The 22,209-nt window shown below is 45.5% G+C and overlaps 6 protein-coding genes and 2 pseudogenes across 11 annotated transcripts; 5 read left to right on the top strand and 3 right to left on the bottom strand.

The window, feature by feature from the left end:
• Positions 1-32: 32 nt before the first annotated feature.
• Positions 33-2,216, top strand: serpina10b (serpin peptidase inhibitor, clade A (alpha-1 antiproteinase, antitrypsin), member 10b). 2 transcript variants are annotated; one of them, XM_057058166.1, is made up of 5 exons: positions 33-156; positions 294-926; positions 1,013-1,286; positions 1,453-1,600; positions 1,673-2,216. In XM_057058166.1, exons 2-5 carry the CDS (start codon positions 326-328, stop codon positions 1,862-1,864), a joined length of 1,215 nt encoding a protein of 404 aa, XP_056914146.1. In that variant the 5' UTR covers positions 33-156; positions 294-325; the 3' UTR covers positions 1,865-2,216. The 2 variants fall into 2 exon arrangements, with proteins under 2 accessions (XP_056914146.1, XP_056914147.1); XM_057058167.1 differs by lacking the exon at positions 33-156 and adding an exon at positions 199-221.
• A 92-nt stretch (positions 2,217-2,308) lies between these two features.
• ddx24 (DEAD (Asp-Glu-Ala-Asp) box helicase 24) lies at positions 2,309-6,208 on the top strand. Its single transcript, XM_057058158.1, has 8 exons — positions 2,309-3,408; positions 3,494-3,820; positions 3,908-4,061; positions 4,341-4,847; positions 5,151-5,226; positions 5,336-5,524; positions 5,600-5,729; positions 5,808-6,208. The coding sequence occupies exons 1-8, from the start codon at positions 2,547-2,549 to the stop codon at positions 6,071-6,073; spliced, it is 2,511 nt and encodes an 836-aa protein (XP_056914138.1). The 5' UTR covers positions 2,309-2,546; the 3' UTR covers positions 6,074-6,208.
• Positions 5,703-7,466, bottom strand: LOC130539678 (ubiquitin thioesterase OTUB2-like). Its single transcript, XM_057058171.1, has 5 exons — positions 7,257-7,466; positions 7,053-7,171; positions 6,889-6,973; positions 6,521-6,709; positions 5,703-6,441 (listed from the first exon to the last, which is right to left on the bottom strand). The coding sequence occupies exons 1-5, from the start codon at positions 7,335-7,337 to the stop codon at positions 6,235-6,237; spliced, it is 681 nt and encodes a 226-aa protein (XP_056914151.1). The 5' UTR covers positions 7,338-7,466; the 3' UTR covers positions 5,703-6,234.
• A 758-nt stretch (positions 7,467-8,224) lies between these two features.
• On the top strand, positions 8,225-9,244 carry LOC130539679 (intraflagellar transport protein 140 homolog; annotated as a pseudogene).
• LOC130513032 (intraflagellar transport protein 140 homolog) lies at positions 9,096-10,399 on the top strand (annotated as a pseudogene).
• A 289-nt stretch (positions 10,400-10,688) lies between these two features.
• Positions 10,689-13,140, bottom strand: si:ch1073-416d2.4 (coiled-coil domain-containing protein 42 homolog). Its single transcript, XM_057058164.1, has 9 exons — positions 12,612-13,140; positions 12,499-12,544; positions 12,219-12,395; positions 11,986-12,143; positions 11,806-11,888; positions 11,563-11,735; positions 11,325-11,435; positions 11,134-11,250; positions 10,689-11,060 (listed from the first exon to the last, which is right to left on the bottom strand). The coding sequence occupies exons 1-9, from the start codon at positions 12,896-12,898 to the stop codon at positions 10,917-10,919; spliced, it is 1,296 nt and encodes a 431-aa protein (XP_056914144.1). The 5' UTR covers positions 12,899-13,140; the 3' UTR covers positions 10,689-10,916.
• LOC130539671 (ankyrin repeat and SOCS box protein 2-like) lies at positions 11,592-18,802 on the top strand. Of its 5 annotated transcripts, none has more exons than XM_057058163.1 (9): positions 11,592-11,730; positions 15,174-15,381; positions 16,446-16,618; positions 16,700-16,855; positions 16,938-17,183; positions 17,258-17,429; positions 17,512-18,094; positions 18,176-18,329; positions 18,411-18,802. In XM_057058163.1, the coding sequence occupies exons 2-9, from the start codon at positions 15,266-15,268 to the stop codon at positions 18,539-18,541; spliced, it is 1,731 nt and encodes a 576-aa protein (XP_056914143.1). In that variant the 5' UTR covers positions 11,592-11,730; positions 15,174-15,265; the 3' UTR covers positions 18,542-18,802. The 5 variants fall into 5 exon arrangements, with proteins under 5 accessions (XP_056914143.1, XP_056914139.1, XP_056914141.1 ...); XM_057058159.1 differs by having other exon boundaries at positions 11,703-11,836; XM_057058161.1 differs by lacking the exon at positions 11,592-11,730 and adding an exon at positions 14,312-14,853.
• Positions 18,752-20,193, bottom strand: LOC130539677 (protein FAM181A-like). Its single transcript, XM_057058170.1, has 2 exons — positions 20,038-20,193; positions 18,752-19,962 (listed from the first exon to the last, which is right to left on the bottom strand). The coding sequence occupies exon 2, from the start codon at positions 19,906-19,908 to the stop codon at positions 19,147-19,149; it is 762 nt and encodes a 253-aa protein (XP_056914150.1). The 5' UTR covers positions 19,909-19,962; positions 20,038-20,193; the 3' UTR covers positions 18,752-19,146.
• Between the last annotated feature and the right edge of the window lie 2,016 nt (positions 20,194-22,209).

Here is a 22,209-nt window from a genome sequence, read left to right as displayed (position 1 = left end):
TAATAATGATAATTTTTCTGACATTGCCTCTTGAAAAAGGCTCTAAATGTTTGAAAAACAGATCATAGTTAATGTGTAACTATCAGAGCACACTTGCACTTTGTATCCCCAAATAAAAGAAGGAGCTTTTCGACACAATTCTGGCTGAGCTGAATGGTACGTATGACTGTTATTTTCAAGAGAAAATATTAGTTTGACCTATTTGGTACTGAAAAATACTGGTAGGTTTCTGTTCTGCCCAAGTTTGTGCTTCTTTGATGTGTATTTAACGTCCTCTGATAACTGTGTCTCAGGTTGTGCTTACACAATCTGGACTCCAAATGCGATGTTTCACAAAATGAAGATGGGATTTATCTTCTTTTTCATCTCTGCGTTCATCTGCGCTCATGCCCAAAGAGTGCAACTCCCCAGTGCCACCATCTCAGACCTTTCTTTCAAAAATATGGACTTTGCCATGAATCTTTACAGAACAATATCTAGTTTCCATGACAAGAACATATTTTTTTCCCCGCTCAGCATCTCTACAAGCTTTGCAGCTCTCCTGATGGCGTCCGATGGCGTCACGTACAAGGAGATCCTGGAGGGGCTCAACCTGCATCAGCTGGAGCAAGCTGGCCAGCTAGACCTCATCCCAGGGCTTTTTAAACTCCTCAACAACAACATTACTCAGAATGGATCACTGCGACTGGACCAAGGGATGGCTCTCTTCATGCACCCCAAGTTTAGGGTGGAGAAGACCTTTCAAGACCAGCTTAAGACATTTTTTGATGCAGACATCAAGAGTGTCAACTTTACCAACACAAGGGGATCTGTTAAATTTATTAATGAGTATATCAAAAGAAAGAGTCACGACAAAATATCAAATATGGTTTCCAGCTTAGATGCCATGACCGGACTGATGCTTACCAACACTATTTTCTTCCAGGGTGAGTTGAATCTCTGAATTATACAAACTTTAGGCAAATTCCGGGGTTTGTTGGGAGGAAAAAAATGTGCCATGTTTCTTCAACAGGATCTTGGGAGTTGCCTTTTAATCCAAATATCACCGTAAATGCACCATTCTACATTGACAACTACAGTGTTGTGCAAGTGCCAATGATGTTCTTAGAGGATAAGTTCTACATGATGGTAGATACTTTCCTTGGCGTCAAAGTGCTGAAGCTCCCATATAAGGAAGGTGTCTCCATGCTTATTGTGCTTCCAAATAAAAATGTGGACTACACCGAAACTGATGACGAGATCACCGCAGACAGGATCTTCAGATGGACCAAAATGCTACAAAAAGTGTAAGTTTCAGGAGAAAACAAACACAGAAGGTCAAATCTCCAGTGCAATAGATAAAATGTGTGTGTGTGTGTGTGTGTGTGTGTGTGTGTGTGTGTGTGTGTGTGTGTGTGTGTGTGTGTGTGTGGTGTGTGTGTGTGTGTGTGTGTGTGCTCAACGCATTTGCAGCAAACTGGAAGTACACTTGCCAAAATTTAAAATGGAGCATTCTTACTCCCTGCATGAGATTCTACCAGATATGGGCATGGCAAGTGTATTTGATGATTCGGCCAATTTATCAAAGCTCAGTAAGGACCAAGGCATCAAAGTTTCAGAGGTTAGTGACTATTTTTGCCAAACTGTTACATACAGTCAGCTAGGATGCCTGACCTTTTACATATCTCTAAAGGTGCTACATAAAGCTGTGATTGAGGTAGATGAGACCGGGACCACTGCAGCAGCTGCCACAATCATTGGGATTACTCCATTCTCCTTACCAAGGACCTTTACTGTCAACAGACCATTCTTCTTCTTCATTTACCATGAAAAAACAAATTGCATGTTGTTCATGGGTAGGGTGATAGACCCCACTAAAAACTAGCTGACCGTCGTGAAACCGCAGGAATGTTTTCACTATTAAAAGGTTTGGGTTTTTTTTTGTTTTGTTTTGTTTTTTTGTATAGTAATACAAAAATTGTCTTTTAATGTTGACTGATTTCTTATGTAAGTCCATGTGTTTTTTGTTGATAAAATATTGACATTAAATATAAAAATCTCTTTTTTTGATGAATCAAATTGTTTCCTTGTTGCGTGCAAAACGTTCAATTTTTGCAACCTATACGATAGTTTTGTAAGAAGTAAACGAAGACCTTGGATAACAACAGATGTATATTGTAAACCTTATACGTATCAACTGATAAACCATTTAAATAAAGTACAGGAAGAAAGAACGACATATTATTTTATTAATGACTAAGGACACGACAGTTAGCAGACAAATGTTAACGCTGGTTGACAAATAAAGTTTGTTCAAAGCACGTGATCAACACTGTCATGGCGGCGCCCTCGTGTCATGCGTGGTTGTTAGCCTGTGCTATCTAGTGCAAAATATTAACGTTTCATACACCGAAAACAGTAAAGGTAATAACTTGTTTAATTGGTTTTTTTAATTAGTTTTACGAGCAACTGAGAAACGTTAACTTAGTTTCTTCGTGTTGAACTATAGCTGAGCTACTAGCTAACCTCACGCATATTGACGTTTGGTGAACTTGGAAATAGAAAAAATGAAGACGAAGAAGGTAAACCCGAGAAACAAGCGCATGTTTCACGGACTGCAGAAAACCAAGCGGAGTATAAACGTGGAAGGCAAATGGAAAGCTGTTGAATTAGATCCCAGCCTGTTCGCAGAAGAAGGCTTGGAGGGTCTTGTGTGTTTTGAAGAGCTTACAAATTACAGCATGCTAGATTCTGAGAAAATGGCCAATGACGTGGAAAAACAACCGAAAAAGAATAAAAAAGCCAAGAAAAGAAAATCCACTGGGGAAGAGGAAGCTGTAGTTAAGGTAGATGCGGAGAGCAAAGAAGCAGATGAAACAGTGGAACCTGCAAAGAAAAAGGCCAAGAAGAAAAATAAATCAAAAACTAAAAAGCTGAATAGTGAAGAATCGGACCTTCAAGATGACACTTCTGCAAAAGACAAAACACAGGACGGTGTTGACAGAAGTGAAGCGGAAGGGAAGAATCAAGCGACTCAGGAAGATATTGTAAAATGTGTGAATTCCACAATCTCAGAGCCTGATGCCTCCCCAAAGCCCTCCAAAAGAAGCAAGAAGAGAAAGAAGTCTGAAAAGGGTACTGTGACAGTGGAAGGTTCCAACTGTGAGTCTCACTCAGAACATCAGGATGTTATAAAAGATAAAATGCCAAAGCCTGTCAAAAGGCAGCAGAAGAACTGGACAGAGGTGGTGCTTGATGGATGTAATGACAGAAAAACTGACGTGAGTGCCTGGAAAGATCTATTTGTTCCTGCCCCTGTGCTGAAGGCACTGAGTAGTCTTGGATTTGGTTCACCAACCCCTATTCAAGCACTGACATTACCTTCAGCTATCAGGGATCATAAGGACATCCTTGGTGCAGCAGAAACAGGTAAACTAAATAGATTTTTGCCCTTCTTTATCTTTCTGTTTGTACATTTTATTAAATAAATTTAATGGGTACATGTTCAACACAGGAAGTGGAAAGACCCTGGCGTTTGGCATTCCCATGATCCACACCATCCTGGAGTGGAAGAAGAATTCAGCAGAGCTTGTTGAGGACAAGATAGAAGCCACCATACCAATGGAGAGTTTGTATTTACCAGAGCCTACAGCATCGGAGAATTATTCAGTAGAAGAAGAAGTTATAAAAGATGCAGAGACTGAATCTGAAGATATGACTAAAGAGGAAGAGAATGCTGCTGGTAGCTTCTCTCAGCCTCTGCTCGGACTGGTGCTGACACCCACCAGAGAGCTGGCCGTCCAGGTTAAGCATCACATTGATGCCGTCTCAAAATTCACAGGTGAGTCTTTACAGTTCAAAAATAGGCTTTAGTATAGTAAATCACAATTCCAAATGTCAAGATACTTAAAATGATACTGCTGTGCAGACATCAAAACAGCTATCGTGGTGGGTGGACTGTCACAGGAGAAGCAAAGAAGGATGCTGAAACATCGACCAGAGATTATTATTGCCACTCCGGGTCGTCTTTGGGACCTAATTAAAGAAAAACATCCGCATTTGCAAAACTTGAGACAAGTCCGGTTAGTTGGAATTCACACTCCTGTTATATGTGCTTCATGATTCCTATTTTTTTGGATTAGAGCAGCTTTGTTTGTTTCTGATCAGATTTATTCTCTTCTTTTGCCCTATTTATCACAGGCCTTTTGCAATTTATCAATAACTGTGCAGCATCTTTTCATTGTGCTTCTATTTTTACACCACATAATTCCTGACAAGTCGGGAACAAACCCACTTGCAAGTTCTCTTTAATGTGTTTTTTTTTAAACATTTTGTGATTGAATTGTGTGGTTATTTTACAGATGCCTGGTCATTGATGAAGCAGATCGTATGGTAGAGAGAGGTCACTTTGCAGAGCTGGAGAATTTATTGGAGATGCTGAAAACTGCACACTTCAACCCTTTGAGGCAAATGTTTGTGTTCTCTGCCACACTGACCACCAAACATAGCCTGCCCACTCGCCTCTTACAGAAGAGGAGTCTGGACCAAAGGAGCCGGCTGGAAATCCTCATAGATAAAGTGGGAATTAAGGCTAAACCCAAGATCGTTGACCTGACACGCAAAGAGGCGACTGTGGAGACCCTGACAGAAACGTGCATCCAGTGTCAGAAAGAGGAGAAGGACTTCTATCTGTATTACTTCTTACTGCGGTATCCTGGGCGCACCATGGTGTTCGCCAACAGCATAGACTGCATCAAGAGGCTGAACTCTCTGCTGGTGATCCTGGACTGTGACACTCTGCCGCTTCATGCCAACATGCACCAGAAGCAACGACTGAAGAATCTGGAACGGTTCGCCGAAAGGGATAGGTGAGTTTCCCAAGGACGGGTAGCTTTGCTTGGAAGGTTTTTACTTCAGGATGCAGGTGTGTTGTCATGGTGAAACAAACGCACGTGCTCTGGAACTGTCCTACCCAAAGTGTCTGAACTAGCGGGATGGTTGAGAATATTCTGCTGCTCTGCATTATGGTTTTGCACCTACACATGGTCCTGCAACACATCCACCAAGTTTTCTCACACTGCACAAAGCTCAGCGCTGTAAGCTAATTTCACATCCTATTGTTAGTTATCAAACTACAGATTTTGCGTATCTTTGCTACACTGTTTTCACAGATGTGTTCTGTTAACTACTGATGTGGCAGCAAGAGGACTGGACATCCCCAATGTGCAGCATGTTATTCACTACCAGGTAGGCATCCATCCCATCATTATTTTTTGGCCTTAATGATTTTACACTTTAAGTTTGTGTAGTTGAACTTGGCACAAGCACTATTTACACAAACTTGAATACCAACCAGGTCCCAAGGACATCTGAGACTTATGTCCATCGGAGTGGGAGAACTGCAAGAGCCACCAAAGAGGGTCTCAGTTTGCTGCTCATCGGCCCAGACGACATGATGAACTTCAAAAAGATTTACAGAACTCTCGGCAAGGATGAGGAGCTTCCAATGTTTCCCATAGAAACCAAATGCATGGAAGCTATAAAGGTACCAGTCGGAATAAGGTCACGCCTTGTTGTACCTCTTATGCAGTAATTTATTGCTGAGTTTGTTCCTCCACAGGAGCGCGTAAACTTGGCTAGACAGATAGAGAAGGTGGAGTTTCATAACAGCAGGAAGAAGCACCATAACTCTTGGCTGAAACAAGCAGCAGAAGACATGGAAATTGACCTGGATGATGATCTTTTAATAGGTAATAAAAACATAGTGTAGTACATTTGATTGAGGAAAAAAAAAAAAAAAGAATCTTACACCAACTGCATGTCCCCAGGAAAAGGAAATGATGAGGAACAGGACAGAGAGCAGAAGATGATGGTGAAGGGGATGAAAAAGCACCTGAAACATTTGATCTCCCAGCCTGTGTTCAAGAGCACGATGAAGACCAAGTACCCCACGCAAATGGGGAAGCTCCTCCTGCCTCACACAACCCTGACAGGGAGGAAAAATGCCCTCAGCATGGTTTCAATGCAGGAAAAGAAAAAGCTCAACAAGCCTGTCTCGTCACAGCAGCAGAAAAAGGGAAAAAAGCAAAAGTGACATGTTAAAAACAGAAGTCTTCACTGCAGCAATAACGTGTAATTTTAACAATTCCTGGTTTGTATCTTGTAGATAAATTCCACACACTGCAGGATTTTATGAAAATATAAAGCTCCAATATTTGTTCAGGTCCAAGTTTCTGTGTCCTGTTGGATTTCTGGTCAGTTTTGAGGTGGTGGATAGAGAATGCTATAGTGTGATGATCGATGGAGGAGGTGCAGGGACGGTTCAGCGCCCTCTGGAATGACGTGGTGAGCCAAATGCTCCTGTTCCCCATCCATAGAGACAATGTGGATGGAAATATCCAGAGCTTGTGACAGAGCTAGAATTTCCACATGGTCACCCTCCATCGCCATGTTCTCCACTTCCTAAACACAAAGATAAGTTACTCTTTTATAAACTGTACGGCTCAAAGTATTTCACACGTGGCGGCACGCTGGGAATGACCTGGTGACAGTAGACCCGCAGGTCGGGCGCCTCCACAAAATTGCTGAAAAAGTCAGCGTGGTTTTGCAGATGTGCTGAGGTGAGCAGCCTGAGATACTTCACCAGGCCATCGGAGACGGTCCGCTCATTGAAGAGATGGAGAAGCCGGTCCTCCTGCTCACCCTGGCATCGCTCCACAACATCAACCACCTTCAACACAATAGACATCAGTTCTGAGATCAGGCTCCATATTGCTCATATTTTCAGCTACGTGTGGGTTCTCCCCTACATGTTTCCTATATACAATAGTAAGTTGTCTTTAAAGAGTTCCAGGTCTAGAATTGATCTATTTTTTGTGGATATTAACTGGCTGTAAAGGGGACATTTACTGTGTTCAGGTGATGCATAAAGGAGCTCTCCTTAAATCCTGCCGAGAAAAACTCCTTGGAGGTTTGCGCGATCTTTTCCTTGAATCTGGAAGTGAACCACACAAAACGGAGAGTATTTATTAGAAATTCTGAATAGACGCCTCGCAGTGTTCGGCATCGCTGACCTCTGCAAAGCCCTGGCATTGTGTACCATCGATTCCAAGTGTGCGAAGAAGAGGGCTCTGTACAGACAGTTTCCGTCCCCTTGGACTCGTCGGACATGAGGAAACTGACACCTTAATTCCTGATAAAGAGCAACGGGTTCGGTTAAAACGGTTTGCAAAAGTACGCGCATTTATGACGACGTGCAGTGCGTCATGACATCCTACTTTGTCTTTAGGACGCGACGTTTTCTCAGGAAACAACGACGAAATGTCATCTTTGCAAGACACCAGGGTGGCAGCTTCCATCTGTCGACAAAAGCAGAGCAAATCGGACGATTCACGACACACCTTCCACTGCCGACATACTGGAAACAACACGGCGCTTAAAGAGGTATCACAAGTCTTATTCCAGCCCAACAAAACCGGATGTTTGTGCGTCCCACGTGTTCTTTTTAAAGGGACAGTACGGACGTGGAAACCGGAAGTCCAGTGTTAATGACAAACATGGCAACGCACAGGGGAATTCATCCCCCATTTTATTATCGGAGAGAAATAACTGAGTAACGGTGGGTAGTGTGCAAAGACACATACCTAGAAAATTTGTAATCCTTAAAAAATGTAAGTCAAAGTTTAATAGGAGGGTTATATCATTAAGTTCATATTGACACAACATGAACAGTGTTTTTAGGTGAGAGACACACTAAAATGTTCTTTATCATCCTATCTAAAATATTAACTCTTGATGAGCTAAACATTTAAAAAATATATATTTACATAGAGATTAATATTAATTGTACAAGAAAAATATTGTAAATTGGCAGATTCAGAAGAGACCTCTTCAGCAGACATTTTCTCTGTTACTAAACATACAGTTTGAACATATTAAAAAATCCGATACCAGGTTGATAGCTAGCTTTATGTTGGTACTCAAGTGGCTAGATGGGTCGAAAGGTAAGTTTGACACAGTCGTGTTTGAATCCACATTTGTTGTTATGCTATGTTGTTATGTTGAATAGCATCATCAAGGTGAAACTAAGCTAAGAGCAAAGGACACATCCAAAGGAATTGAAGATAACCCTCAAACATGAAAGCCTTTTATCATACAAGACATGGAAGCATACCAAACTGCACATCGTAGGTGCCATATCAAAGTAAGCGCGATCAGTGGAGCATCAGGAGAGGGAAAGACAAAAACCAAGCATCCCCCCCAAAATGACTGTGAGGTAAATGGAAGGATTCTAAATCAGCTTTTTCCAAATGCTACACTCATCCCGAGAGAGCGTCACATGTCGGCTGGCTACAGTCAGCAGATGGCAGCAGTGCAGCTTAGCTCAAGCCAGCTCAGCATCACTCAGTTCTCCACAGGAGCACACCTGGCACTGCTGTCTGACATACACATCGAGGGAGTGTGTGTCGGCAAGGATTCTGTGACAGTCTGGAGTGGCAAGCAAGTCGCTGTATATGAGTTGTCAGGAACCACTTTTAACATTAAAGGGTCCTTTCCTTGTGACTCTAAAATTGTAGGTGTATACGGTGAGAACCTCTACACGGTGGAAGCTAACAGGGTCCAGAGACGCACACAACAGGGCACAGTGAAGCAGCTGCTGGCCTTTTCCAAAGCAGAAGGCAATCCTGTACCTTGCAATAGGCACAGACACCGCACACGTCTGTTTGTTGGACCTTTCCTGAAGGAAAGCCAGAGCTCAATGCCGTGCAGAGGATCTGACTCAACTAATTCCCAGACTGTGAGCTTTAAGTTCAGTCAAATGTAATTCCAATGGCAGCCAAGTCAGCATCTTAATCTCTCTAGTTAATGGACGGCCTGATTCTAAGGTCTACTTTTATGATGTTGAGATGGACAACTTGACACATTTTGTCTTCTTCTGCGGTCTGAGGGTATGTCGCAATCAGAAGAAAGCAAAAAGCAGCACTGTGAGAAGATGAATTATAGTCGGCGCTGCCCAATATCGCAATTTTGGGATGAGAAAGACCCTCGACTTTTCGTTTGTGAAACGGTGCCAATCTGCTTTGAATCCTCAACAAAATGCCTTTTGGATATGAAAGATGTATCAGTAGTGACACTTCTGTGCTCAAGAGCACGGGATCCTCCTGCAGGACCGCTTCCTGGAGCCTTCAGGCCTGAAGACGTTGGTCCCTATAGATGCGCCCTACTATTATTTCAGCTGCAAACCTGCTGAAAGAGATCCTTGTTTACCAGACAATACAATATCTGCAGCTTCACACCAGAGCAACTATTGAACCTGGCTCTGCTCAGCAACCCCAAGGACATGATGGAGGCTGCGCACTACTATAAGGAGAAAGGTGTCTATTTGGACCGAACTGTTGCACTCTACCACAAGGCTGGCTGCGTCTCCAAGGCTTTAGAGTTAGCAGGTTCCACACAACAATTCCCTGCAATTCAGCTGATTGTGGAGGATCTGAAGGACCCAGCCCTTCTCAAACGCTACTGTGACTTCTTCATCACACAATCCCAGTATGACGAGTTGCTGGTAGCGGCCAAAAAGTATCATCAAGCCTTGGAGTTGTGCATTTCTCAGAAATTGACCGTGACAGAGGAACTGGCAGAGAAGCTGACTGCAACTGACTCGATAGAGGCTCGGAAGGAGCTGCTGCAGCGCATAGCCGAGTGCTACGTGCGTCAGGGCAATTATCGTCCGGCAGCAAAGAGGTACACACAGGCGGGCAACAAGCTCAAGGCCATGAGTGTGCTCCTCAAGTCTGGAGATACAGAGAAAATAGTACTATGCTAGTTTCTCTTGTCAGAGGGAACTCTTTATCATGGCAGCCAACTACCTCCAGTCTCTGGACTGGAGGGAAAATCCTGAGATCTTTAAAACAATCATTACTTTTTACACGAAAGGCAGAGCAGCTGGCTGATTTCTTTGAAGTCTTGCTCAGGTGGAGATCAATGATTTTCTATGAGAAGGTGCTTCATGCTTTAACTGGGGCCTTTGAGTGTGTCTCAAAATCAAAGGACTCGCCGGCAGGCAAACAAAAAGCAAGACTTTGTGACCTGCAGCATAAGATCGCGCTCATCAAGACGTACATAAAGGCACGGGGTTTGTATGAGGAAGATTCCTGGGAGGCCATCAGGATGTGTGAAGCCCTGCTGGAGGAACCAAATGTGGAGGATTACAGATGTATATGGCTTTCTGGTGGATCGCTACTGTCAGCAGGGTAATTTCAAAATGGCCTCACAGAAGCTGGAAGTCCTGCGGAAACATGTGTCATAACAGGAAGTGCAGTGCTACATCAGCCCAGTCAGCCTAAAGGCCCTACAGAAACTCACCGGTCTAACGTTGGAGCTCAACCCTAATGTGAAAGAGGAGGATGAAGAGGAGGACTGAAAATATATCGTCACATTCTCAATTACTTCATAGTTTTCTTTATACTGTTTGAGCTATGCTATGGCAAAACGTAAAGATAAATAAATCAATCCTGGATACACTTACTAATCACCCATCATTTTATGTCATCTGACAATAGTGAAAGTATAAAAAAATGCAGCCTTTGACCGGCTAAATATTAAAAAATAGTGTTGTATAAACTAAAATTTACTTTGTCCTTGCCACACTTTTTCATTTCTATCATGTGAAACCAAGAATCTACATTTACACCATCAAGTCGTGGTCATATTCTTCATGTACAGACTGATTTATTCACCTGTAACCATGAGCAACACCACAGACAACTGCAAGGTTTGATTACTTATAAATAAAAGTGCCAAAGCTTGGAAAGACAAAGAAAGACAAAAGTCTGGTTTCCTATTTGTAGAAAATCCTATTTTTCACAGGTCAAAGCCTGAATCACCAGGTTAATAACAGTAAATAGCGACATTAGCTCATGACTTCATTCTTGACGAGCTTAGCTTCTGATTTGTTTGTTACTGTTGTTTTTTATGGACTCCCTCTTCTTCTCTGTTGGAGCTGTCCGGCTGGTCTCCGCAGACTCCAGCTCCATCAGCCTCCTTGCTCTCTTCTCTGTCTCTGATTTGTCTGTAACGTACTCCTGAAATCAGTTCCACAAAGGTCAGGGCGACAGAGCGACGCTAAAACATATCGCTATAACTGTGTAACACTACCTTCACCATGTCCATCATGGAGAGCACGGTCATATTCTGCAGAGGTCCATGTGCGGTGAGGTAACACTGCTCTGCAAGATTATTGATGCCCATGAGCAACCTGCCAACCTCCTCCACCTAAAAGATGATGGCACATGACAGCGGTAGGCATCTGAGTCGCTTCTGACACATACAGACACTTGTTAGCAAACCTTGTCCCTGGACAGGCCATGCTGCATCAGTAATTTATCCTCCATCTGCTTGTTCTCCTCTTTCAGGGAGTCTAACTCACTCTGGAGCTCAGACAGTTCTTTAATGCCCATCTGCAACACACACAAACACCCCAGCATGGCCCCAGCCCTGACTAAGAAGATGCTACTGTAGCCCCACCAGTGTGTTTTTAGATACAGTTTAAGCAGGGCGGTGGCTTCGATTCCAGCCACGCCTCACCAGTTTTTTCACATTGTGTTCCCTTTTCATGCTCTGCAGCTGTTGGCTGCCTTGTTCCACCTCCTCCTCCGCATGTCCCAAACGTTTGCGTAGCTCCCGGTTTGTGACCGACAGGGCCTCGTGGCGGCGAATGATGGACATCACAGAGGGCTGAGAGCCATGATCAAGGTATGCTGGAATAAAGTATATGCTGTGGAATCACACCAGGAGCTCAAGTGGGTTAGCAGAGGGGCGCTAACTTACAGCTGGGGAAGTAATCGAGAGTTTTCAGCAGGTAGTCTTCGTAGATTTTGTATTTTCCTATTTTCTCCTTTAAAACTTGTTGCCTGTAAGAAAGAATCTTGGTTTATGCCAGTTCCTCCTCACAGACAGAGCTAACCGATGCCTTCTGGCTGCTCCTTCTGGCTGGTTTCATGTCCCCACCTGATTTTGAGAAGTTTGAGCTCCTCTGTCAGCTCTTCTATCTCGCTCTGTTTGGAAATGTTCTCCTCTTGTGCAGCCTCATACTTCTTCAGAGCTCGATTTCGTTTCGCTTCATTGTCCGCAACAAACTTCTCAAACTTCATCACGGTCTCTCTATTCTGATAAGAAGAACCGGACAGTGATGCAGACCCACTTCTGGGTTTTTTCTTGAGTTGCTGAAGGTTTCATCTCACCTGTTGTTGTTTTAACTTGAGTTCAGACCTTTTGTTCGCTAAATCCTCCATACGGCTCGTGAATTCATCCCGCTTGCGTGAGAGCTGTTCATCCACTTGGTCTAATTCTGCCTTTTTCTTCAGAAGCAGGGTTCTCTGCAGAGTGTTCACTCCAGCCTCAAGAACTCTGCTGGAAGACTGCAAAGTATGCTTCGATGAATAAATGCTAAACACTTTCAATCTGTGTTTTGTTAAATCGCACAAGTGAGAGGTTAGTCCAACAAAATCTTTATTTTCCTACCTCTTTTACGACAGGGATGTATTTGACCTTTTCTTTCTGTTCATGTCTGTGGAGAAAATGGAGACAAGAGTTAAATGGAGGGAGATGGAAGTGCTGCGTAAAAGCGCGCTCACCTCACGTCCGACTGCGTTACAAACACGTTTCTCACGCTGTTGTGAAGCGTCAGTTCTAGACGAGGGTCGCCGCTCTCCAAGATTGGAAGAGGACAAGACGCCATCGTTGTTGGTTCGTGCCCTGTTGTTGTTCGGAAGGTCCGAATGGCGAGTTTAGTCTCCGGAAGTTTGTGTCCCCGTTGCTCTGGAAACGCAGGAGGAGACGTTAGGAACGAGCCGGGAGCCTGTCCGCTTCTGTTTATTATGGGATGATCGCAGTGCAGGACGTGGAGAGAAATATAGACCATTTTTCCTGATTAAACTTTTAGGATGTTGTGGAATTACTTAGGTTAGCTTTAAAATTATTTTGGGATCACAAATTTGCTACACACAAATTCAGAACAAAAACAATGTGAACTTTGATCTGACTAGATTTATCTGTATTTTATCTACTGCGGAGATGTGTTGATGTTGAGAAAGAGAGAGAAGAACGGGAAATATAAACGTTAGTTTAGTTTCTAAATATAAGTTATGAGATATTTAAGTGAAGGAAAGCATTTCGCACCATGTGTAAGTGTGGATGTAGATGGAATTGAAATTAATTTAATGATTATATTCATTTTAACGACCTAATTTGCTTTACCAATAATGTATTTTCTCTTCCTAGGCCAGCAGGGGGCACAATTCTATAGGAAACCATAACCTTTAAGGTCAAATGTAATAAAACAATTTGGTCAAAAATATTAAAATGTTTTCTCTCACAATTCAGAACATTTTATCTGGGTATTTTCGGAGCAGTTTGAGTTCAAGCATCCCTACTCTAATGCAAAAGTACAGATGAGGAATATCAAAACAATGTCAGTCATTTTTTTGTTAAATTCTGAGTGAGTCATGAGTTTACGTGCACGTACACTTGCAGCATGGCTTTTAACTTAAGTAACCAGGGTCAAATGTTTCAGATGCCCTCTCTCAAGCTTTCTCAAGCTCCATTGGTGACCAAAACAAATGTTTTCTTCTCTTGTTCTGACATTTAGTTGCATTTTGGTTGCAGTAAAGAGCATCTCACTGATGATCTTATTGTTCATTGTGTCATATTATACAGGTAATGGTAGTTTCAGAGTAAAAGGCGCTCAAGGATGAATCAGAACTACGGAAGGCTGAGATCTTGCTTGACTTTTTATAGTCTCAACCGCAAAAGAGTAAAGTTGACTCACACGTTTTCAATTAAACTCTCAGTAGCTAAACCATGAGACTAATTTTTGGACTTCTTCAAATCATATGACAGAAGTTGTGGTATAGCTAATTATAGTTGAAACTTGTGACCAACTGTTGTTTTAGAGCCTTCTGGCTCTGTCCTTTGGCATCGCTCAGCATATTTTCAACAGCTCCTCTTTGGAATAGAACCCCCTGGAAGTGTCATTTGTGTTGTACTTCTGCATATTTTACTGCATTAAGGTCTAACGAGGCACTAGCTGGTTCAGAATTTCACCATGTTTGTTGATTAAAATCCAGGACTGATATGCAGTTATGGGACCAGATAGGAAAAAATGGTCCTCAAAGGCATTAACACAATCACTCGGTTACCCTTCTTCACCGGTAAAGGTCCTCCTTTTCTCTCTTCGGCCTTGTACTGAATTTCCACATCACCCTTTGACGCAGTCACATATTACTTACCAAACACATGAGCATGCACGTGTATGTGCCAATGGGTCTGACGTTGTGTGAGGAAATTCCTCTTTCGGCACCTGATTGTACAGTCACTGATCGCTGGCGTCTGTTTCGTAGGTGTTTTTAGAATCTGTGCAGTGGAGGTCAAACATCTGAGCGATGTCGCAATACTGAGTAGAAGTTCTGGCAATGGATGTGATATAGATTATTAGACACGGGTGACCCTGCAGGTGCACCATGGGAAGATTAGCATCAAAACTGTAGCTCACGCTGACGTTTGATTTTGCTTCGGCCTCCGCCAAAACCAAACTTGCAACAGTCCTGGGAGAAGGAGAAGAAATTTTGTCTAGACGTGTTTGCGAGGAGTGACGTACAGCGGCAACTTCCAGTTCAGATGCAAGACTTTATGTTGCAGACGCTTCCTGAGTGACAGCTTGTGAAATCTGCCGTCACGCTGGTGTGCTTTCACACATGGAAATCGCAGAGCTGACACAACAGGAGGAAGTAGGAGGGGGGTATTAATGTTGCAGAGGTGCATGGTGTTGTATAAGAGCAGCTTTTTCTGAATGAAGAGTCTCTTGGATGGACTTGTGTGGTGAGTAAGATCTTCACATTTGATGAGGTTATTGGCTGATTTCTTCTCGGGAAATGGTGCGTCCAGGTTGAACAAATGACAGAGTTCTGCTGTGGAACTGACTGAAGCACTGGCTTTAACCTCGGTCAGTGCAGCCCCCAGAGCCCCTGAGCAGCAGAATCAGGAGGACTCAGTTGAACATGCCCTTAAAAGGCTTCTCTCCCTCTGGCTGGAGCCGCTGCTGTCTGATGACTGCCAGTACTGAAATCTCTCCGCTTTACACAGCGCGGCTCCATGCGTGTGCTGGAATCACACCTGCATTTGGCTGTTTTTTTTCCAAGGATCTGGCCTGAGCAACCGCCACCGTTTGTTTGGAGAGAGGACCCCAGGACGCTGCTGGCCACTCCGGCTGGACCACACGTCTCCCGCTGTGATGATTGCAGTCAGCAGATCCAGGTCTCTGTACCACAGGCTGAACAGCGATGTTAAAGACACACTGGCTGTCTTCTCCCTTTATGGCTCAGACACCTCAACAGTAAATCTGTCCAGGTGAGCAAAGATGATGATGAAACACTGTCAGCATATTGGCTGTCTCACCTTTTAACTGCATAATTCACCGGAATTGTTAAAAGGAATTATAACTCATGTGTGCTGGGCATTGGCAGACGTGATGGGATAAACGGCCTTTATTAAAGTTGCTTCTCCATTAACAACCCCGACATGCTGCACAGACAAAATCCTTTATTTAGACACCAAAGAGGATGCATCTGCTGTGGTTGCTCGACCTCAAAAGAACTCATAACTCGCACGGATCGTATAGCTAGAGGAAGTTCAGAGGGTGAAGAAAGAGAGCATGTGACACTTCTGAGACCACAATCTTGGTGGAATCATGCAGAGAAACCAGTTTAGTTGATAAAGGTTTTGTTTTTTTAATTAGAGGAACCTCACTGTCAGAAACTATAGATAATTCTGCATCGGCGTCATATTGTAATCAGTAATTGCTTAGTGTAGGCTTTCAAACAAGGGGACATGTCTCAAATGTTGTCTCTACCCTGATCATCACATAAGATAAGTGGGTTTTTTTTTATCGTGTTGAGAAATAGCTAAACAAGTGCAACCTCCCGAGTGTGTCCCTTTGGTTCTGCCTTGCCCCCAGCGCCGTATCTCTGCGTGTCCGAGTGTCCTGACATATATGGACAGAGTCGTCACTGTGACAATGCGCTCCCAAAATAATCGGAGCTGAGCACAGCTGAGCCCGGCTCGGCACAACGCGCCGCCGCTGCGCCCTGCGTTGGACTCCCGCAGCTCTCGGCAGCAATGACCAAATTCAGCTATTCCGAGTACCTGTCTCAGTTCCGTAGTGCGGGAGGCAAATTTAGTAACGCTCAGTCGCGACTGAGAGGAGACAGATCGGGGGAGGAGAGAGACGTAACGGAGCCGGAGTGAGTCCTTTGTTGTTAGTCTGAGGCTGTTTGCGTGCGTGCGTGCGTGTGTGTGCGTGCGCGCGTATGTAAATTCCCAAACCTCCACTGTAAAGAGTAACTGGACCCAAACACCCCTTTAATGTAACACTTTGTAAGAGTAAATCTCAGCTTTTGCTTGTTTTTGTCCAGGGACGATGATGACCCGCTGGTCTGTGCCATCAGGCGGGGGGACCTGAAGGCTTTCAATGATGTGGCAACATCCGCCGCTCACCGCCTACTGAAGGAGAACAAAGATGGTTGGATGCCCTTGCATGATGCCGCCTTCTGTGGGCAGACAGAGTGTCTGAAGACAATCCTGAAGGGTAGGACATCATTACCGAACTGAACCATCTATACAAAGAGGCGCAGCGTCGGTCCAATGTGTGTTATCTTCCCTGGCACAGCTCACCCAGGCTTGGTCGACAAGCGCACGCTGCAGGAGCAGACGGCGTTGCTGCTCGCAGTGTCATGTGAACACTTGTCATGTGCGCGGTGTCTTCTGGAGGGGGGCGCCGACCCCGACATTAGCAGCAAGAACAAAGAAACCCCTTTGTACAAAGGTCAGGGGTAGGACAAAAGCAGGCATACATCCCTCCAGCTGTGATTGGATTTCAATAACTAAACATGTGTTTGCGTCTGCAGCCTGTGAGCTGGAAAACATGGACATGGTGCGGCTGATTCTGTCGTACGGGGCTACTGTAAACCAACGCTGCGCGCAGGGTTGGACAGCCCTCCATGAGGCCGTGTCCAGGGACAACACAGAGATCTGTGAGACACTGATAAGAGCCGGAGCCTCAATCAACCCCCCCAATACCTACAGCATCGCGCCGCTCACTGTCGCCGCTCAGAGAGGACAGATGAGAGCGCTGTGTCACCTCATTGAGAAAGGTACGTTTCGCCGCTAAATTCCCCCGCGGTTAGCGTGTTTTAGCCACTAACGGCGGCGTACATCATCCCTTTAGGCGCAGACGTGAACGCGCAGGCATGTGATGGGGTCACGGCGCTGTATGAGGCCAGCAAAAACGGCCACAGGGAAGCCGTCTCGGTGTTGTTGTCCAAAAATGCGGACGCCAACAAATCCACCACGGCAGGACTGCTGCCGCTGCACGCTGCCGCCCAGCACGGAGACCACCAGTAAGTCGCAGCCGCTAAGGACGTTTTCAAATGAGGGTGGCCTTGGTAAAGACGTCTGTGCTTTTTATAAAACACCCTTCAGGATTGTGTCCCTGCTTGTCCCGGTGACAAGTCGAGCCAGGCTCCGCCACAGCTGCGTCAGCCCGCTCCACCTGGCAGCAGAGCGCAACAGGCACGCGGCGGCAGCTGTGCTGCTGAAGACAGGTGCGGACGTAAACGCCACGCTGGCCTGCAGCCGCTCCCTGCTGTACGCTGATCGGCGCGCCACGGCCCTCTACATCGCGGTCGCCAGCGGCGGCACAGAGACGGCAGAGGTGCTGCTGAATGCCGGCGCCAGCCTGACCCTTGACCCCGTCAGTCCCTTACTGATGGCGGTCCGGCAGGGCTCCGTCAGAAGCGTCTCCTTGCTGCTGGAGCGAGGGGCCGACGCCAACGCCAGGATCTCCTCTTTCACCACTTTCCCCACAGCTGTCGCCCTCTGCATGAACAATCGACCTCTTCTGAAGTGTCTTTTGGACCACGGCTGCGACGCCCTGTCCTGCTTCTCATGCACACGAGGACGTGCTCCTCACACGGGACCCGAAGAATCCCAGCCAGGAAACCTCAATGGCGGACATATTTTTCACAGCGTAAACTGCGGCGAGCCGCCAGGGAGGCCGATGCAGGTGGGAGGCGGGGGGGAGACAAATGAATGTCAACATCCAATGGATCATTTGCACTTGACGAATTCTCGTTTGCTTTCTAAGTTCTGCGAGTGGATCTCGACGGCGGACATGCGGCAGTGGGCAGGACCAGTCCTGGAGCTGCTGCTGCAGCACGTGGCTCAGGTTCAGCTGTGCGGCAGGCTCCTGGAGCTGCTGGACAGCCGGGAAGAATGGCACGCCGTGAAGCGGACGACACGTAAGCATGAGGCAACCGTTTCAATCACATGCACAGGCACCCCGATTAACCCTGACCCTGTCCCCCCCGTCCCCCCCACAGTGTCGCCCCGGACACTGCAGCACCTCTGCAGGTTACAGATACGGACCCAGATGGGCAGATACAGACTGAAGTGGGTCAGGAGCCTGCCTCTGCCAGACAGACTGATCAGATACCTCAGCCTGGCTGAGTGACTGTAGGATATAGGCATCAGAGATGGCTAAATTTAGCATTCCCTGCCTCTTATTTTAGCTTCATGTCATGCCTTGAATCTGTAAATGGGATTTTCAAAGGAATCCTCTATGTATAAAATATCTATTTATAACTTTGTGGAGTGTGACGTTGAATGTCTTTAATCGTTCTGTTTGTTTGAATGAATGCTCAAGGTAAAAATGAACTAACGCTCAAAGGAATTCTCAGTTGTTTAATTGCAAATAAAAGTCATTGCATTCAAATGAGTCCATCAAACATTACTTTTGCAAGGGGGGGGACATCTATGTCCAATTTTCTATTCTCATCTCCGGAAGAAACGTCTAAAATAGGATCCTTTTATGCATTCGTATAAATTTTAGGTAAACAGGAGCCATTCTGAGAGCCTAAAAGTAGAACCCTGTGAACTTGCTCTGTAAAGAAACGTGAAATCTGCGAGTGCAACTTAAAAATCTAAAAATGTAAACAAGAAAAACAAATGTCTAAGTGCTCTCGTCGAGGCCTTAAAAAGGAAGAGATGGCTTGAACAGCAGAAGGAAGAGAATTAGTCATATTTACATATCTCCAAGACAGGTCCAGCTGGGGGTCATCAAATGAATCCAAACACGCTGAAGATTGATGACTGGACGGCGGGTTTGGTCGGGATGGGTTTGACCACGACGTGCGTGTGTATTTGCGGTCCATATGGATGCTCGGCTCTCCCCGCGTTAGTCACTGCTGCTTTGCTCCACGGGGGCGAGTGTGGGAACACGATGTGGCCGTGAAGGATGTGGTGTCCGTGGTACTGGAAGGGGCAGCAGCCGCACACGCTCACGCAGTGGCCAGAGGTCAAATCCAGTTTCAGCGAGCTTTTGTCCGCGGAGCCGCGTCGGCCGGACGCGGACAGAGAGGCCAGCGCGTCTGCGTCACGGCTCCTCTTCCTCGTTTCGCGTTCGCTTACCTCGGGATCGCCTCCGGCGTCTTCTCGCAACCCCAAGAGTTCCCTCCTGGTTTGGGTCAGCTTGGGTTCCTCCCAGAACGAGGCGGGGAGCTGACGTTTCCTCATCGGCACCTGTTCCGACGCACCGGTCGTCTTCTCCGCGACTGGAACATCGAAGTCGGTCTTCATTGCAAGCTTCTGGTAAACAGCGCCGGCCGGCTTGGCGCAACCGTGGTCCGTGGACCTGTGCATGTGGCATCTCGGCATCCTGGAGTATTTCTGGGAGAAGCGCTTGAGCTGTTTCTGCAGGTATTTCCTATGATCCACGGAGCGTCGGCACGGAGCCGATTTGTCCAAGGCCGCCTTGATGTCGCTGGATGCCAGATTCACAAAATTCAGCAACGTCTTGACCTCACTGTCTGCATTTGCCATGTTTCTTTTCGGAGACTTGCGCAAACTCAGTCCATATCAAACACAACGGGCCACCTACAAGACACCAGAAGTATCTGTGCGTAAATATGCGCTTCTCGTCAGCATTTGAAGTAACAAGACTGTGCTCACCGCCGCAGGCTGAGGCCGGACTCTGTCCCAGCAGTCTTCTCTCTCCGGGCTGCAGCGGGGAGCACTTCAACAAGTTGAATGAATATAAACTCCTTGTAGTTATGGTGCTTTCTTTGAACCAATCAGCGACCCCAGGCCCCTCACAATGCACCCCAATCAGCCTCTAAGCGCCCTGGTATCGAATTCTTCACAATTGCAAATTGTTGTCATGGAGATCGGAGAGGTGGGGGTGAGGGGACGCGATATATCTCATATTCTGTGATTTCTGCGCCTTGGTCAAACATCACAAATATGGTGTAAATAAACACCATCGCCTTTTTGTCCTGAAATACGCACGCCTTATAGATATTTTCCCCAGAGGTGGCTGTTTGGTTTACACCAAAAATACCCCCGACACCCTCCCCAACAGTGATGTCAGCTGTAGATTTTGGTGAGGGGGGATCTAAAGAGTGCATAACCATGGAAAGGGGCTTGAACGCTCAAGAATCTTGTCTTTCTGTTTGCCCCCTCAATCGAAGGACACAAAGGCTGAATTACTCATTCAAACCTCGCGGGACAAAGGGGAAGGAGCTGGATAGCACTCCTGCATTTGTAGTCAAACATTTAGAGACTTAAATCGAGTCGTCATGAAGGAGAAAGAGTCGGACAAAGCCCATAGAATTGCCATCAGCAAACATTTTCCTGTGTCATATTATGGGGTCTCCATGGCTCCTTCTGGCTCGCGGACAATGGCACAAGTTTGCACACTCGAATACTGTCACCCTGCCAACGGCAACAAGGACCCAAAACGGGACAATCCCAAGAGAAAGCATGAGCTCCGCGGGGAAGAGCGCAATAGACGAGGGAAAGGGGGACTTGTGAAATGCTAATTGAGCTTCATCCCCTTATTGAAGTGGAACAAGAGTACCTATCCTTTCAGTCTGAGCAGCTCAGAGACATGTGAGGAAACTGTTGTCCTGGTTAGCAACACCTTATATGTGTGCACTATGAAGCACTCCATCATCAGGACAATCCGGAATATCCCAGTCTACATCACAGCTACAGGCCATTTATTTAAAGGGAGGCCTGGACTCCATGATTGATTGCCTCATTCTCTCAGCATGGTGTTGTCAGAGGAGAGGGCTGCAGGTCTATATCAGCTCTCGCCGGTCTATCTTTTCGTAGGCAGTGCATCCCTCTTGTTATGGAGAAGCAATAGAGCCCCATTGTCGCCCTTTTCTTCTCCGTCTTTACCTCTCCGTCCAGCTGAAAAGCTCCACTGACAATGGGGCTCTCCTCCCTGGCCTCTCACCCCTGCTCCTGCGCTTTTGAAGCGAGGGGGAGGAAGTGGGAGCTTGGAGGCAGCCACAAAGCCCCTGTGCCAGAACAGGTGGAAAGGTTCTTCAAGAGATCATAATATGTCTGTCTGCAGGAACACCATCTGACCGACATACTGTCACTCCTGCACGTGCATCCAATATCTCTGCACAAGCTGCTGATTGGAATTCTGTATTCTGGGGACAGATAATGCTGCATTTGAATGGTGTTTTTTAGCAGCATTGAGTCAAAAAAGAATTCACTACTGTTTTATTTTGCTGTTAAGTATGCAGGTCTGCAGGCTGCGTGAAATAAGATAGTTCAAATGGTGTTAAATTCTAGAATTTCTTACCTGCACAAAATTCAAAAGACTGCATTGGCAATAAATTCCCCTTATTCTCATCGTTTCTAATAAGAAATTTGTCATAATCCGGCCAAATATTTGGAAATAATTATAACAGAATTCACCTCAGAAAAAACATTCGAAATTCTGGATCCTAGAAGGAGTATGGAAAATATTATATTGGAAAATCTGACCCCAAAACAGATGTCAGTGTTTTTGTGCTTTTATTTCGCTCCCCCATGAGCTGATAAGAGTGACACTATGCAGCTGAAACGACCACAGTAAATTATAGCACAATGCGTTTTATTCAAAAACGTTTTATTCTATTTTAATGTCGTATTTAGTGGCGCCTCAGGTCAAACTGTCTGAAAACGGAGCGCCGCCGTCTCACCTGTTTCCAGACTGTCCACTAGATGGCACTCTACCTCCGCTGTGACACGCACAGGACTACGCAATTAAGTAGAAACAGGAATAAATACAGTGTAGTTAATGTTTTTGAAACATAAATATTCCCCGAACGACGCTCTGTTCTT

Source organism: Takifugu flavidus, chromosome 16 (assembly GCF_003711565.1).
Source record: "Takifugu flavidus isolate HTHZ2018 chromosome 16, ASM371156v2, whole genome shotgun sequence".
NCBI classification, from domain to species: domain Eukaryota; kingdom Metazoa; phylum Chordata; class Actinopteri; order Tetraodontiformes; family Tetraodontidae; genus Takifugu; species Takifugu flavidus.
This window is presented reverse-complemented; position numbering and strand designations above follow the sequence as displayed.